The sequence below is a fragment of the Primulina eburnea genome, chromosome 12 (genome assembly GCF_022965805.1).
Source record: "Primulina eburnea isolate SZY01 chromosome 12, ASM2296580v1, whole genome shotgun sequence".
NCBI classification, from domain to species: domain Eukaryota; kingdom Viridiplantae; phylum Streptophyta; class Magnoliopsida; order Lamiales; family Gesneriaceae; genus Primulina; species Primulina eburnea.
In genome coordinates, this window is record NC_133112.1 from 7,345,973 (window position 1) to 7,364,409 (window position 18,437).

The 18,437-nt window shown below is 33.1% G+C and overlaps 2 protein-coding genes across 2 annotated transcripts; one reads left to right on the forward strand and one right to left on the reverse strand.

The window, feature by feature from the left end:
- The first annotated feature begins 316 nt into the window (after nucleotides 1-316).
- On the forward strand, nucleotides 317-2,470 carry LOC140806556 (pentatricopeptide repeat-containing protein At4g21065-like). Its single transcript, XM_073163104.1, has 2 exons — nucleotides 317-1,301; nucleotides 1,371-2,470. The coding sequence occupies exons 1-2, from the start codon at nucleotides 901-903 to the stop codon at nucleotides 2,455-2,457; spliced, it is 1,488 nt and encodes a 495-aa protein (XP_073019205.1). The 5' UTR covers nucleotides 317-900; the 3' UTR covers nucleotides 2,458-2,470.
- A 1,605-nt stretch (nucleotides 2,471-4,075) lies between these two features.
- LOC140807672 (probable sugar phosphate/phosphate translocator At2g25520) lies at nucleotides 4,076-5,475 on the reverse strand. Its single transcript, XM_073164621.1, has one exon. It carries the CDS (start codon nucleotides 5,363-5,365, stop codon nucleotides 4,316-4,318), a length of 1,050 nt encoding a protein of 349 aa, XP_073020722.1. The 5' UTR covers nucleotides 5,366-5,475; the 3' UTR covers nucleotides 4,076-4,315.
- Nucleotides 5,476-18,437: the final 12,962 nt, after the last annotated feature.

Below are 18,437 nucleotides of genomic sequence, written 5' to 3' on the forward strand. Positions count from 1 at the left end.
GACCCCAGAATGGAATCGAAATAAGAAAGAAACAAAGCAACGAGCAGATGCCAGAAAACACAAGTTCTTAAAAGTAGCAGTTAAATTATCAACACTTGCTATATATGTTAATGTGTTCCAACAAAAGGTCAATTTTAAGAAACGTTTTGAATACTTCCATGGCAGAGGAGACTAAAAAGAAGACAAGATACTATACCTTAATTATTGCCTGCAACTAGTTCAAGCTACCAATATTTTTTGATATGGATTTATAGATTGCATGTTTTTAGTTCTTGGAAGAACAAATCCCATGAGCCCCAATAATTCTATTTGTCAAGAAAAAACCTTTCATCAAAATCTCACAAGTGTAATGGGATGCCCATTATTTTCTTTCCATAGAATAGAATTCTCTTGCAATATCAATATTCTACAACATCAAGAACTGAGTTCCACAATTTCAAAGATGAGGTCTTTCCTAACTTAGGAAGCGAGTCAAGCACTCTGGTTACTTACCAAGCTCGTCCATGACCTCGGACAACTGTGATGAAAATATCTTCATCTGGGCCTGAACCTATGGACTTGGGTATTTCTTCGAGCAGCCGCTCTACAGTCTCAAGTCAACGGAAGGTGCAGAGCTTGTGGATCAAAGCTCGATATGTGGACGTAGTGTAGGTGAAGTTTGGAATCTCGGAGGCCCATTTAAAAGTTTGAAGAGCTTGGCTTGCTGCTCTTTTCTTTAAAAGGAGATGTGCAATTTGCTGGTCCCGGCTGGGGAGACCGAGATAAATCTTGATTGAACGGAGGGAATTAACCGCTTTTGGATGAATCTTGAGGTTAAATATTTTGAAAAGTTACAAAATATTGGCATGGGTTTCTTTAAGTTTTATAGATGATTTTGATTCATCAATTTAGCGAGTTGGCATGTACAAGAGAGCAACAGAGCAAGATTGCCTCACTCTACTTCAGCTCTGTAACTCTCTCTCCAAACTCAGTCAATTGCATAGTTTCTTTCTAAAGCTCGGTTTTCAAAGTAACCCGTTAATCCTCACAAAATTCACTACTATCTCCTCACACCTCAATGTCATTGACTATGCCTCATCGCTCATTTTCTCCCCAGAATCAGAACCCCATTGCTACGATTCCTTCCTTTTCAACACTGTTATTAAAGCCTACGCGGAGACGAACAGTTTTAAGCGTACTGCGATATGCTATTACAGAGAAATGCTATATTACGGAGTTGGGCCTAACAACTACACGTACCCATTTGTTCTCAAGGCGTGTGCTGGAATCGCGGACTTGGATTTGGGCAAAACGATTCATGGGTCAGTTGTCAAACTTGGGTTTAGTATGAATGCCCATGTTTTGAACTCTTTAATTCATATGTATTGCAGATGTGAAAATGGGATTGATATGGCAGAGATGCTGTTTGATGAAATGTCCAAGTGCGACTCAGTCCCTTGGAGTGCCATGATTGGTGGGTATGTGAGGTGGGGTGTGCCAAATGAAGCCGTCAAGCTGTTTAGAAAAATGCAGATTGCCAGGGTGAGACCCGATGAGATTACCATGGTGATGGTGCTGTCTGCCTGCGCTGATTTGGGTGCACTTGAGCTTGGGAGATGGGTCGAGTCTTACATAGATCAAGAGATGGTCGAGAAGAGCACTGAACTGTGGAATGCATTAATCGACATGTTTGCCAAGTGTGGTGATGTTGATAAAGCATTGAGGTTGTTTAGGAACATGTGTGAGAGTAAGAGGAGTATTGTTTCTTGGACATCCATAATTACAGGTATGGGGACGCATGGTCGTGGTCTGGAGGCAGTTGCCTTTTTTGAGGAGATGAAGAGAGCAGCAGGGTTGGTGCCTGATGATGTTACATTCATCGGTTTGCTATCTGCTTGTAGCCATTCTGGTTTAGTCGACAAGGGAAAGCAATATTTTGATGCGATGGTAAATGAATTTGGAATCACACCTAGGATTGAGCATTATGGATGTATGGTAGACCTGTTCAGCAGGGTTGGATTGGTGAAAGAAGCTGTGGAATTTGTAAGTAAGATGCCCATTGATCCGAATCCTGTGATATGGCGAACCTTAGTTGCTGCGTGTCGAGAAAATGGTGAGCTGAATCTTGGTGAAAGAATAGCCAAGGAGCTGATGAGTAATCAGCCCATGCATGAGTCTACCTATATTCTACTTTCCAATTTATATGCCAAAACGATGGCTTGGGAAAAGAAAAACACCATCAGGAGAGCAATGGGGAAGAAGGGGATCAGAAAGGTTCCTGGTAGTGCTATGATTGAGCTTGCTGGTGTAATTAATGAGTTTGTTGCTGGAGATAAAACTCACAAAGAGCACCAGCAAATTTACCAAATGGTTGATGAAATGGAGAGAAGGTTAAAGAGTGGTGGATACGGTGCGACGACATCTGATGTGTTACTTGACATTGACGACGCAGACAAGGAGGCTGCTCCAGAGTCTTAACAGACCGCGAAAACATGACTATTGCATTTGCGCTTGTGTAAACGACCCGTGGATCTTGCAATTCGTATCGATACAAACTTTACAGGTTTATGGTGATTGCCACTCAACTACTAAGGTGATTTCACATGATTGGATTGTATCCAGTCGTTTTTTATGGTTGCTGCTGCTTGATGTTCTTGTAAACTGAAACTCGAAATCAAATCTACTTTGTTATTGAGCCTTAAATTTTGCAAGTTGATTTCAAGGGTCTGCTTCAACCTTGTAATCGTTTGTCTTAGATCGTGCCTTGACGTCTGTCAAACCCAAATCTTTTTCAGACCACCTCTCTTAAATTATTTAACAACTACATCACATCAAAACAATAATTAAATTTTAATATAAAAAAGGCCAAAATAATTGTGCCAACCCTCTGATAAGAACAAACATTAGCAGCCATCAAAGTCAATGTCAGGGGTTAGGCATGGAGGAAGAAAAACTGATGAAAAGGCCGATTTCAAGTACACGCACAAAGTTGAATTTTTAGGAGAAAGCTATTTGAAGAGCAAATACAAGTCTTCAAATCATAGATGAATAATATTGTACTCAATTCTTAAATAATATTAATACATGTATTAATTACTTTTGCTTTAAGCCTTGTCTACTTCTTTGGAGTCTTAAACTTTAGACTATCCTATTTTTCCAATGTCAACACTCAGCCATAATTAGAGCAATTATTATGTTCTACGAGTTTGATCATTAAATGTATAAATTATAAATAAATATATTAATTTCTTTTTAAATAAAAATACATGCATCTTGTACTATGAGATTAACAAAAATACCTACGACTAAACTAATGAAGAATATCTTTTAGCCGCAAACACAATACAAAATATAAAATTAGTCCCATCTTCTCGAATCTCTAAATGAGTATTTTTAATGCCTTGGATCACTCACTCTCATAATACAAGGAGAAGTTGACTATGAATAAGCCATTTTAGACTAAAGAAATTTAATAGATGTAACTAACTAAAGACTTTCACCAAATACCTATTACTATTAGGAATTCAATCAGCACAAATTAGCTGTCATTGCCAATGGGATGCAAAAATTGAGGGGCAATCCCAAAAAAATATTGTCTACATGATAATGCAAATAAGGAAAGGTGAACAACTCTTGCTACAACAAATTTAACTTCTTCCATCACACAAAATAACAATATTTTCAAGCCATTTATTCATTAATCACTAGTCCTCTCTGCGCATGCTAATTCACCTTCAAAATTTGTTTCCTTCAACTTCACTTGTACTTTTCATGACAAATTAATTCAAACCAGAAGGGGAAAGAACCTTCAAGGCCAGCCAACTTTCATGAAAGAACACTCTAGGAGCTTTACACGGCAAGAAATGAAAAGGGGGAAGTGTTTAAATGTTTCAGAGAAACTTACCATGTAATGAACACGATTAGAAATCTTTTATAGGAACCAGAAAACTATGCAAGATTTCATCGATTCACATTCAAGATTCACTCTTTTCTCATACGCTCCAAACAACAGCATACCTTGGTGAGAAGTGAGAACTAATCAGCACATAGCGAACATCCAACCAAGATAGTGGACAAAAAGATTAAAACTTGAAAGTTAACAGCATAAAGAGATTCATGACCATTGCATATAAGATTAAAAAACATGAAATTTCAGATAATTTTGGTGTACTTGACTATATTTAAAGCATAAACCCACACTGAGCATGAAATGTAGATCTTGATCTTAACAGTACAATAACCCAAAAGAAAGAAGGGAAAAAAACTCAAATTTCTGCTCACGTTTATTCCAAGAACACTTGTGTTAACTTTTTCGTAAGAATATTTAACCAATAAATTAAGCCTGTGTATCTCCTTTCCTTCCCATTCCATCTTCTTCCCTCTCATCTATCAGTTTCGCTGCCTCCTCATCTGCTGGAGGTGCCTTCTTCTGTGCCTCCTTGGCCTTCAAAGCCTGTAATTTGGAATGATTGTAATATGCGACTCCCATAAAGGCCAACCCATAGCCAAACAAATTCAATGGCGTCACTGTATCCTTGATCACAGACCAAGAAAAGGCAATCAAGAGCCAATCCTTCACCACCCCAGCGACATTCATGGTCAAAGCTGAGGTCTTGCCCACCAGCAAGAACACAGCCAAGTTCAAAGCAAACGCGCACAGAGAGTTGGTCCCAAAAATAGCAAAATCAAAATGAAACCCGGATCTCTGCCTCAACAACGGGTACTCCACAATAAGCCATGGAACAGAAAGAAAAGCCAAACAACTGGGTGCCACGTAGTAAAGCGAAGTAATTGGGTTCAAATTAATCCCTTTTGAAGTCAACAAGATCTGAATCATAACCAACCTCGTAGCCTCAAAAAGAACGGCACCAAGTTGAAGCAGAACCCCCCAAGAATCATACTTGGCCTCACCAAAAGCAGCGACCGCAACCCCCACGGAGATAGCAAGCATGTTAAGCATGGTGTTGCTCTTGAAAGCATCTTTCTTGAAGAGAATTCCGATAGAATAAACAGCAACAGGCATCAGTGCTTTGAGCATTTGAATGAAGGAGACGGAGAGGTATATGTAAGCCGAGTTGGAGAGCCACAGAGAGAGAGCATACAGAGCCCCAATTGGGACGACGGAGGTGAGGTACACGCGTCGGGAGAGCGCCACCGGGTCCACGATCTTGAACAAGCGGACGGCAGCGAAAGCTAGAGAAGAGCAGAAGGTCATGTGAATCATAGTTAGGGAGATGGGAAAAGGCCAGTTGTAGAGCTTGTGGTCAAGGATGTACTTGTTGTACACGATGACTGTGAACGAGAGGAAAATCCATACGGACACATATGTATATGAGAGGATTATCTTTTTTATCACCCCATCTGAGAGGGCCTCACTTTTCCCCATCGGCGGCGGCGGCGGTGGTGGAGACGGCGGTGGCGACGGCGGAGATTCTCGGAGGGGATGGAAAGAGGATCTTATATACTACACAATTTGGGGAAAGAGAGGAGTTTTATATGCAAGGATGTCGTTAACACAGTCTAGACTCTATTCATTTATTCTTTAATTTAGTTATTAATTAATAATTTCTTTCTTTTTCTTTAAATATATATATATATATGAATTAATTTTGTTATTAATTAATAATTTCTTTCTTTTTCTTTGAATATGATATATATATATATATATCTCTTCAAATATAATTCATCTTAATTTAATTACATCTGCAGATATAATTGTTATTTATTATTAATGATTAATGGAATCCAGAGGATCAAAGATGTTAGATGCATAATTTAGATTTGTTTCGACACAAAACTCTTATGATATAATCTAATCAGTCAATTTTGAAAAACAAATCTTCTATTTCAGTCCTCCACAAAAAATATTATTTTTTATTGTAAATATGGTTGGATAACACTTATATATTAGTTTGAGTGATAAGATGGTAATCTAATATTCTGTAAATGATGAGTTGAATTATGAATTTTTTAAAATGATTTTGTACTTAATTTGTTGTCTTAAATTGGTGTTTAATTTGTGTTTGATTTATTAGGTATGTTAAATTTGTGTTTAAGTGCTTAATTTATTGTGTTTATTTTCTAGATTATTATTAGTTTTAACTTTGATTTATTATGTTTATTTTAGATTATTATTAATTTTAATTTATTGTGTTTATTTTTGGTTTAATTTATTGTTATAATATTATTATATTATATTACATAAAATGGTGATTTATTTATGAGTTCCAATTGTGATTTTACAAAGTTACCCTCCAAGACGGTACCAATAAATATCATCATTAATGTGGATGTACTTTATGTTTAATTTATTGTCTTAAAAATTGATGTTTAGTTTTGTGTTTGATTTATTGTGTATGTTAAATTTGTGTTTAATTTATTGTGTTTAATTTACTCTTCTAATATTACCTTTAAAATAGTGATTTATTTATGAGTTGTGTATTTCCAAAACTATCTTTGTGTTGTTGTCTTAAACTGGTGTTTAATTTGTGTTTGATTTATTGTATGTGTTAAATTGTTTGATTCATGTGTAAATTTCCTTAAATCCCTAAAATCAAAACTTAGCTTTACATTCATTCTACGTCAGAAAAAATATATGTTTTCACTCGCAGATAGACAAAAAATGTTATTGCACTCCATTTATCACATATTTTTTCTGGATGAAAGTCGATATAAACATCGAAAATATGGTAATAATTTATTTATTTGAGCGTTAGTTGTTTCAAACAGTGTTCTCCAAATCGGAACGGACCGGCCATCGGACCGGTTCAACCGCGAACCGGCCTCCAGACCGGTCCGGATATAAGTAAAAAACCGGAAAACCGGTTAAACCGGAAAAAACCGGTTAAAACTCGGTTAAACCGGGAAAAACCCGAAAAAAACCGGTTAAAACCGGTTAAACCAGAAAAAACCGGAAGCAGTCGGTTCCAAGCAGTGTTTTACTATTTTATGTATTATATAAAATAAATAAAATATTAATTTTATTGATCCGGTTCGACCGTTCGGTGGAACCGGTGGAACCATTTTTTAAGGCTTGACCGGTTCGATTAACGGTCCGGTTATAAAAACACTGGTTTCAAATATGACATTAATATATTATTTTTAAGTACTCAAATATATAGATGCAAAAATTGATAATAATGACATATTTGTATTTTGGATGAAAATCGATAGAAGTCATTAGAAATATGGTACTAATATATTATATTTGAGTACCAACTGTTTTAGATATGATAGTAATACATGATTTTTATAATCCAAACATTAATTGCAAGTGTTGATATTAATTAAATTTATTCAAAATTTATAATCCAAATCTTATCTTTTGTATCATGTTTAAACTATTTATTGCTCAAATATCATATATTAGTATCATATTTTTAATGTTTTGTATCGATTTTAACCCGTGAAGATACATGTGAGTTCAGGAAGTGCAGAAACATTTTTTTGTGAATCAGTGAGTATAAACACATATTTTTTCTGGTAGAAACTGAATGTAAATTTGAGTTTGGGGATTTAAAGGAAATTTACCTTTGTCTATTATGTTCATTTTTTATATTTTATTTAAGTTTGATTTATTGTATATGTTATACACAATAGTTGTACTTCTTTTCTAAGGTGATGTTTGTAAGAGATTATTTTAAATATTTCATCTATTTAAACTAATGAAATATTTGAAAATTGAACAAAAACAAACATCATTAAATATTTTATTCCAAAAAAAGAGTAGGTCTCATGTGAGACCGTCTCACGGATCTCAATTTGTGAGACGGGTCAACCCTACCCATATTTACAATAAAAAGTAATACTCTTAGTATAAAAGGTAATACTTTTTCATGGATTATCCAAATAAAGATCCGTCTCACAAAATACGACCCGTGAGACCGTCTCACACAAGTTTTTGTCCCAAAAAAAATAGTTTTATTGTTTCAAAATTCATGAGTTTTAAAATTTTTTCATCTATATTTGACGCAAAAAATGATCATTTTCTTATTTGAGTATCACGAGTATTTAAAACATTAAGCATGCTCCAAACCTTCTGAAGCTTTCGTGATTTCATAGATGCGTTTTCAATCATTATTGTAGCATTAAATAGAAATCCAATGAAAATTGTATTTTATTGGTGTTATTAATTTTTTATTTATTATGATATTCAGAGACGGATTTATTCAAGGGTTGTACTGGACCCATTTTTAATAATTTAGCGACGGTTTTGCAAACCGTCGCTAATATTTGCGACGGTTTTTGTAAAACCGTCGCCGATCCAAATCGGCAACTGTTTTAATTATACCGTCGCTAGTTTATTCAAAAAGTAATAAGAACAGTCGCTATTAGCGACGTTTTTTCAAAAAACAGTCGCTAATGGCGACGGTTGTTCCAAAAACCGTCGTACATCAATGTCTTAGTCCAATCAAGTCCGTCCATTTACAAGGATGAGACCAAATTCATCCCATATCATCTGATCCGCCCCACCTCAATTCTACAAAATTTCTCTCCCAAGTCCCAAGCCCTTTAGCGACAGAATAGAATTGCAGACTCCCGAAAAAATCGAATTGCTCATCGACAAGGCAATAATCCAGGCAAGAATCGGCTATATATTTTTTATTTTGTTTTTTATAGCTTCTCTGTGCATGATTTGTGGTTTCTTGATTGTTTGTTGTTGAGTTGTTGATTGACTATTACTTGTTTATTTGTTTAATAATTATTTTATTCTTGTTTAAGATTATAACTTGAACTATTTCAAAATGGAACATCAATCTGTTGCGAAGAAAGGAGAAACATTGATATCCTCTTTCTTTAAGAAGAGAGATCGTCAAGCTAGTGAAGATACTTCAATTCTTACGGTCCTTACAATGCAACATCAATCCAGTGAAAGTCTTTTATTTCCCAATATCCAAATTCCTTCATGTTCCTCTCCTAGAGACGATCATCAGTCTTTGTCTACTTTTATTGAACGAGATCCGAGAAAAAGAAAACAGATATGTGAATATCATGTTAATGTACGAGATGAGATAAGACGTTTATATATAAATATGGGGCCTTATCAACCGGATATGTTGGAGTATCCAGGTACGAAATTTGGAAGCCAGAATCGTCGTTTTCAGAAAAAATGGAGGATGACTTTCTTGCCGATTGTTTGACACTCTATATTGAACGAGATTTAGCTAAACATATTGATGTAAATTCTATTATTGATGAATTTTATGTTTTAAAATCTTGTAGGGCACACCTTCGTTGAACGATATAATATAATTTTTTTTTAATAATATATAACTTATCAGATTGAGTTTAAGCCGCCCAAACTTTTATTCCTGGATCCGTCCCTGATGATATTTATTATTTCATTTACTGTAAATTTATGTATTTTCGTTTTCCAATATCTATTTTTATTTTGTGTTGTTATATTCGTGTGATTGGCTCTATTTTTTCGATATGTTATTTTTTTTTTCTTGCCCTTGTTTATGCTATACGGGATCAAAAGTGGTCTTCTTTGTAATGTGCGGATTGCAGTTTTAGTACTGACTACGATGATGTGTTTCAAGTTTTTTTTCTCTCTCTTTTTGTTTTGTTCATTTTTCCCAATAAGATGTAGTAAACTATCTATGTTGTGTTATTTAAATGGAACTTCATAAATTAATTTTACTATTGTTAGAGTATGTGTCCAGTGAGCTAATTTGTGCCTTGTGTTTTATTAACTCTTATGTAAAAACAATCTTTATTTTAATAATATTTACAGTTTTATCCTATTGTGACATTACTTTATTTGTATACTCATACAACCTGCATAAATAAAACCCTTGAATATACAATAGATATCATGAGGTCTGCCTCACAGCTATTATAAAAAGGTTCCTAGTCGAATCATCTTCCTAAAATAAGGATAAATGTTGCTTGAATTTGAGACTTGCATCTGTGATGTAAACTCAATGTTTCATTGGTAAGGGCATGAAGATCTATATTCATACAAATGGGTGATCATTTGATGATGCACTGACAACCCTCCCTTGGACTATCTAAGTGATTATCACTTATCGAATAGAATAGTATGTGGTTATGGTTGTATATCATTAGTCCTTTGACACGAGAAAACGTAGAGACTCTATTTATTAGCATGTACTTTGATCCGTTTAATGACTCCATTGAGGATCATCAGGTGGCGAAGTGGGTGTAATTTCAAAATACAAAAGATCTAATACATTGTAGTCAGGGATTCAACGTTTGCCGCGGACTAAGATATCCTATGTGAACTAATGAATTAATAGTATAATGAATCTGTGGTAAGATTAAGACATGAGCATTTTGGAAATGTGTTTCCTCCACATATCGCTTCACTGCTATTACTGAAAGATACATCACATTGTTATCGAATTCAAATGCAACTCTCGACATATAAATGATTGCAGATTCGATCAGTATATATAAGTTGAAGGGACCGTACTGTATGCTAATAATAACTTAAGGAGGTTCTTACACACACTATCAATGATACCTAAGGGATAATGAGGTGATGCTATTAGATTCTCTTACCATGATCCGATGGGTGCAATCAGACTTGAGTTCTGACATTCTTGATCATAAGGTTGATGAAAAGAATGAGGCTAATTATGATAAGCTCGAATAAAAATAAATGTTATTCTGAATCACAAGAAGTTGTGAACTCGCGGCTAGATGTATCCCTAAATCATTGAGTGTCACACAAGTGCACAGGTCTTTCAAAAATTTGGTATATGATGGTACATGCTTTATTGCATCTAATAAATAAATATTAACTTTTACTTGGTTAAAAATATCATAATTCAAATTTGGTTTTTTTGTATTTCTCAATGCATGAGGGAATGGTGGTGATACTGTGTAGGACCGAGCGCTTACCGCTTTACCAAAAGCTATAGCTGGTGGTAATGGTGCAACTCAAATCTTTTAAACCTCACAGCAGGTCAAGCATCACGGTTCGATCGCTCTACCAAGCAGGGAAAATTATTGCACCCAACAATCTCCCTCCCAATAATTGCACTCCTTGCAATCAATGGAAATCGAACCCATGACCTTGACTCTGATACCAATTATAGGACCGAAAGTTTGCCGCTTTACCAAAAGCTATAGCTGGTAGTAATGGTGCAACTCAAATCTTTTAAACCGCACACCAGCTCAAGCACCACGTTTGATCGCTCTACCAAGCAGGGACAATTATTGCTCCCAACTCACTGTCTGTTTATCCTCCTCTTCGCAAGTTATGGGTTCCACTTCCTTACTCTTCGGAGTTGATTTATCATCATCTTCACAAGGTTCAAGAATGGATTTTTCCACACGAGCTTATCATTGCGAAGGGTAATAACAGATTTTACCTGATCCATCGATTGAGTTCCCGAAGTTCCAGTTTGTGAATGATGATCCTTGGAATTAGGTTGTGGTTGTGAAGGAAATTTACTTTTTTCATGAACATTAAGTGCATATCCAAATTTAGCAAGAGTGTCTTTCAAATATGTTATGGTTTGATCAGTTTGAGTATTGATAGACTCTTGCTTTGCAATGAAAGAATTCAATGTATCTTCCAAATTCCTTTTAGGTAGAGGAACATAAGGTGCATAATTTTGAAAATTTTGTTGATTGTTGAAATGTGGTTGTGAAAATTGTGCAAAATTATCATTCCTCCAACTAAAATTTGGATGTTTCGCCAACCTGGATTGTAACTCTGAGAAAACGGTTCAAAATTTGGCCTTTTGAAATTGTTCAAAACATTCGTTTGTTCATTCTAATGAATCACTTGTATCACAAATGTGACACACAATTTCTTGACATATTTTAATTGACCATTCTTTTTCGATTCAAGTGTCTCAACGTTTCTTGCCAAAGAGGTAAATCTAGCTTGGAGATCATGTTCATCTTTGAGGGTGTACATACCTCCAGCAGATGTGGGAGATTGAATCGTGTTTGATGGTTCGATTGTACCTATAGTGTCCCAATTTTGAGTATTTTCAGCTAATGAATCGAGATACTCAATTTCCTCGTTTGGATTTTTATCTTCGGATGTCCCATTACACATAAATTCAACAATGTGTCTATCTTTAGGTGTTAAGCCTTCATAAAATTGAGAAACAACTCTCCAAATTTCAAAACCATGATTTGGACAAAGATTAAGCAATTCTTTATATCTATCTCATTATTGATAAAAAGTTCTCCTTATTTTTGAGTGAAAGTGATGATTTGCCTTTGAAAGAATTTGTTCTATGAGATGGAAAAAACTTTTAAAAAATTGTTGTTGCAATTCATCCCAAGTTCGAATGGATCCCGATCTAAAATTTTATAGCCAAGTTTTAGCTTTGTCTTTTAAAGAAAAAAGGAAAAAGCTTAAGTCAAATTGTGTTCATGCTACAATTTAGATCATTATATGTCTTGCACACTTCTTCAAACTCTCGTAAATGCATGTATGGATTTTCAGAATCTAAGCCATTAAAGTTTGGTAAAAGTTGAATAATATCAGGCTTAAAATTGAAATGAGATATCAGAGGGAAAAACTAGACATGAAGGTGCATTAGTGCGTGTAGAATTCATGTGATCTCTAAGTGTTCTTCGTCTATCATGATCATGTTGAGATTAAATTTCATCTTCACTTTTTTGGATGGGTTCTTCCGCCATGTTTTGTGAAAATAAAATGTTAATTCGAATGAGTCGACCACAAATTGTACGTGACCAAACGCTCATGCAAATGCAAAAGAAGAAAAGCACACAAAAGCAATAAAAATTCAATGAAAGAAAAATAAACTATAGACAAAATTAAATAGACTTAAAATTATATTATATTTCTCCTGAACGGCGACAAAAAATTGATGCGACTTTGATTGTCAAGAGCAGGTTGTCCAAGAATCATCTTAATCTCATTTCCAACGGCAATGTTATTCTTGTTTTATCGAACCTGTAAAAATTGTAAAAACTTATAATTACACAACAACTTATATTTTTTGTAATTTATTATAAAACATATAATATTTAAACATTAATAAAACAAAAATTATAAATTTATATTATAAAACATTTAATTAATGTATAATTTTTTATGATTATCATTAATCTCCGAACCAGGCATTGACGTTTGTCGTATTCCTCCAACTCATACATTCCAGGCAGCATATTAGGAGATGTAACATAAAAAACTTGATTAATCGTAAGTTTGTCATTATTGTGATTTTTGTGGCTTGTCCAACACCCATCATCTCCGTTGCATGTAGGAGTATACTTGTCTTCCTCAGGAGACACAAAAATCGGTGATTCCCCCAAGTGAAGAGCTTCTCCTACTTGAGAATTCATCGATCCTTGGCCTTGATCCATAAACTGCTTAGTCTCAGTGTTTTTGAGTTTTTCATCCACTATTGGTTTACTCCCCGCTTTTGGAGATATACTCCACTCTCTCATTTTTGTCATGACAAAAGTAAAGGTATCAGTAATTCCTATAAGTTCACTGTTTATGTTTTTGTCCAGAGACATCATAAAGTTCACGGGAATTTCTTGGCCAACGGAAAATACAACTCCTTCTTTCAAGCTTATTTTCGAACTCGTGTACATGTTTTTCGACTGATATTCTGGCACCATCAATATTTTCTACATGTGCACGATAGTCCTTCCCCTGAGACTGGGGAATTCTTTCATGCTTCAGTATATGTTTTGGAGGCATTGGGTCTCACAAAGTGTACCAAAATTTGTTTGCACAAAAAAATTGTGGGTGTGCACGTGTCAAATGTGAAATGATCTAACTTCTATTATCAAACATTGTGTGTCTTAATTGAAAAATTTGTTATAATTCTCTCAGTATGACCTCAAAGCTAATAATTTGGCTGAGAAATATAATGAAACTGCATAAAACGATCCATGAACATCATCAATTTTAATTATTACATTTCCACGGAAAAATTGGAGGAATATGTCGGAATTTAAAGAAACTAGACTACTCAAAATTGAAAATAAGCTAACTATTAATTGAGAAAATTATTACTCATGTTTGTTTTTGTTTCATTCTTCCCATCGGTTAGCCATGTTCCATGGTCGTCCACATGGATCGTGGCTAAACTTCCTCAGTTATGCACCTTCTCGAACCAACTGCAGCTCTAGTGGACTTTTACAGCATTTGGGTTTTCACATCTAATGAGCTTTTGTTGTCGATGAGTTTTTTAAATAATTTAGGTCCAACATACAACTATTCAAAAAACAACTGATACGAGTTTAGCAAAATCATATTTGTACTAATAGATGCATCATATTATTTTATCTAAAAATTTTATAGTCAAGTCTGAATCAACATGGTTAAAAATATATATTACTAATTACTTTTATTCTAGAAGAACATTAAAATATGTGTGCCCTTTTAATTTATATTTAATGTTTGGAAACTTGTAGTGTAAACTATTTCTCTAGTTTGGAAAATCAACACAAAAAATCAAAATATAAATGGAGAGAGTAGTATCAAATGAACTGTTTAGATAGTGCAACTTCTTGTAATCTTTTTTTTATGACGTGAGAACTCGCAGCCACTACCATTTCTTGTGTATTGGATAAATTCTCGGATTAACGCAATATCCTACAAACCATGCTAGACAAGTGAACCGTACTAGGCAAACCTTATGCGACAAGCTCGCACGAAAGGGTGTTTACAGGAGAAATTGAACATTCACCTACTTTACCAACTCGGACATCACTTAGGGGAAACTTTTTGTAATTTTGTTTTAGCTAAAAGACACCATAAATATATTATGTCATATTTGTGTTATATTTTTTATTGTCATTATGTTCAATTATTTTTGTTGAAAACAGTATAGAAACTCTTTTTTGGTCATCGAGATATAAAGATGCACACTAAAAGAGTGCTCACCTAAAACAGCTGCGTTGACATAAATAAATATGTCTCCCACATACAACACACTTCATATTTACGAGTTTTTTAAAAAAGAAATTGCCTGATGTAAGTCTATAAACTTGGCAATTCGAAAGTTAGTCAAATATGATGTGTGGAGTATAGATATAATGTGAAACTACACTTTCAAATTTTAGAAATTCCTACTTTTTTTTACTCTGAAGTAAAGAATTTAGAAAATGGTGTCCAAAAATTTAACATAATTGTCTCTTCTATATTATGGAAAAAGACAAAAGCAAATAAAGCCCAAAATCTAAATCTCTTTGCATTTCATTTTCTAAGAATATATATATATATATATATAAAACTTTGTATGTAAGAATGATGGAGAAATTTTGAAGAAGAAAATAAATGATAAAACACAATAACTGTATTCCATATTTGACAAAACAAATTGCTGGCATTCGGTGCTCTGAATTTGGACACCGCTCAACTTTTTTCATTGGATTCTTAATCTTTATATACAGTGTTGCAAAATTAAAATATATACAGTTTCGGATATTTATATTCGTGAAACGAGTTGATCTGATTCATTTTTTATAAAAAAAAAAACCATATTTTTGATATAAAAAATAATACATTTTCATAAAATGGTCGAATTAGAGATCCTTTGAACATAAAAAATTTTGTGATATATAAAAGAGTCTCAATCCTATTATGCTAGTAGAAGTATTTTTTTAAGTTAGGGAGTGGTTTAATATAATTAAATCTTTAATTTGAAAATCCGTTCTAAATTTAGGATCTTGACGTCAATCGAGCCGAACCGCATCGGTTTTTTCAACAAATTTTGATGCGATGGACACTTCTTTTTTTTTTTTTTTTTTTTGTAAATACAATTCACCAATGAATATCTATTTTTTTTAAATACAATTCACCAATGAATATCTACTGTTGCCGTTTTCTAACGGTTGAACTAAAATAATATGAGTAGATCTCTCGTGAGACAGTCTCACGAATCTTTATCTGTGAGACGGATCAACCCTATCGATATTCATAATAAAAAGTAATATTTTTTTATAGATGATCCAAATAAGATATATGTCTCACAAAATACGACTCGTGAGACCGTCTCACACAAGTTTTTTGTCAAATAATATATAGTTGATGTTTAAAATAATAAATTCAAGATTTTTGTAGTGTAATTTTTAGATAAGGGTTAAATATGAAAATGTAAAAGATAACTTTGGAATACTTAAAATCCATAGAATAATAAGCATAAACCATAGTTTTAAAGAAGGTTTTATGAAAGCAGTTTTGAATATTTCGAACACTTTTTAAAGCTTAATATAATATTAAATGAATTAAATCGTAGTAAATTTCAAAAATATTATATTTAAAATTTTAGTGGCAGGAGAATGGAATGGGATAAAACGTGTAGAATAAATAATTAAACAAAATGTTGACTTTTACAAAATTATTGAGACTTTTTCCTATATTTATTTATTTTGTCTCCGTACAATGGATCCCTTGTCCATCACATTTCAATTTTCTCCAAAAACATCGACAAATAATGCTTGATTTTCAGACACACTTTTATTTAATATTTTTACACAATACAAATTAATTTTAGAGTAAAAGAAAAAGAAAAGAATCAAATTATTTCAATTTTTAGAATTTGTTTAGAATCAAAATCAATTATGTACATATCGACTCAATATATCTAGATCTAGAAGTCATCTATCAAATGCTAATTGATAATGTGTTGAGACATATTTGGTCGAGTAAAGGAAGATCATAGACTCTTGTGAACGAATTTAGGGTATACACGATGGTTGTGAGTAGAGATGTCAAAACGGGCATACCCGACCCCAACTAGCTCAAGAACCCGTCATGAAACAGAGCGAGGCCGGTCTGCAAATTTTGTGGGTCGGAAAAAACTCAGTCCAACCTAAACTACCATTATTTGTAAGTCAGGCAGACCAACTCGTAAAAATTTGGGAAAATACACATATTTTATAATACATATATTTTTTTTATTACGTTTAATCAAATAATTCAACAATAAATATTATTAATTTAAGAGTGCCTAAAATCTAATAAAATAGATAAATAATGTATAATTATTGTCAACCATTATATTCTTTTTCATCTTTATGCTTTTTCACTTCATCGTTAAGCTCTAGAATATTCGATTATTCAAGAGAAAATCTCGTTTTGATATTTGCATTATTTTCGATATTTGCAAATAAAATATACAAAGACAAATATAATTAAAAACTAAATTATAATAAATTAATATATCAACTAAGTAAATAACATAAATTATGGGCTGACCCGACCCAACACATAACCCAAACAGGCTAACTTATTTTGACCCACTTTCAAATGGGTTGATAAAACCTTAACACAGCCTGCCTTTTTATCAGGGCTGGTGGCGTGGTCCGGCGGGTCAAAGCCAAGTTGATATCTTTAGTTCTGAGTTATATATACATGGATATGGGTGTAAAAGGTAAAAGAACTCAATCCAATTGAATATCATGAAAAATTTAAGGTCCGAAATCGAGCTAGAATAAGTGTAATCAGGTTTGATTCAAAACTCAATGGCAAAAAATTATGTGAGATGGTCTCATAGATCGTATTTTATTAGACAGGTCTTTTATTTAGGTTATCCATGAAAAAATATTACTTTTTATACTGAGTACTGTTTTTTTATGAATATCGGTAGGATTGATCCGTCTCATAAATAAAGATATCTAAGACCGTGTCACAAGAGACCTACTTAAACTCAAAATCTTTATTATTTTTCGCTCGGATTCGGTTCAAATTGTAGCTGAAGTTCAAACTCCACTCGATAATTTAGAGCATATTCTAGAGCTATTCAAATTTCAAACTACTCGTTGCCGAGGTGCGTCCGAAGAGGCAACCGCTTTAAACCCACAAAATTTTTCAAATTCCACAATTAATCACAATTTTTTATAAATATTTGAGATTTTTTAAAATATATTAAATTTTATTTGTATATGAAATTCAGAATCAAATTATATTACAAAAATTTTACATTTTAAAAATTATTTATCTTATAAATTAATTTTCCAGATTTATTTTTTAACGTAATGTATATATTTATAAACAAATTCATTTATTTTTTATTTTATTAAATCTTATATAAATTTTCATGTCATAAAAAAATTTGATAAAATATTCAAAATTTAATAATAATTATATAACTACACAGTCAATTCAGTAGAAATTGTTTGATCTTAAAAGATAACGTAAATAATTAAAATAACAAATATCATGCAAGTTAAATATATTGCAACAATTTAAAAAAAAAACTATCAATTTTTTTTTTTCAAAAGCTCAAACCACCAATCCCCCGCTAATTTTACTTCAAACCTACTTTGAAAAAATTTATAAAAAATAACTTTAAAATAGACGAAAACAATCTCAAACAATCCGCCAATAATATGGGATTCATATATCATCATTTGACCTTAATCAATTATTACTTTTAATAAAACGAACTTTCTCATTGCATTTAAATACATTCGAGAAAGTATTTTTTAAACAAGTCTATTTTCCTAAACAGACATGTAGCTAACATCACAAATTTTAGTGG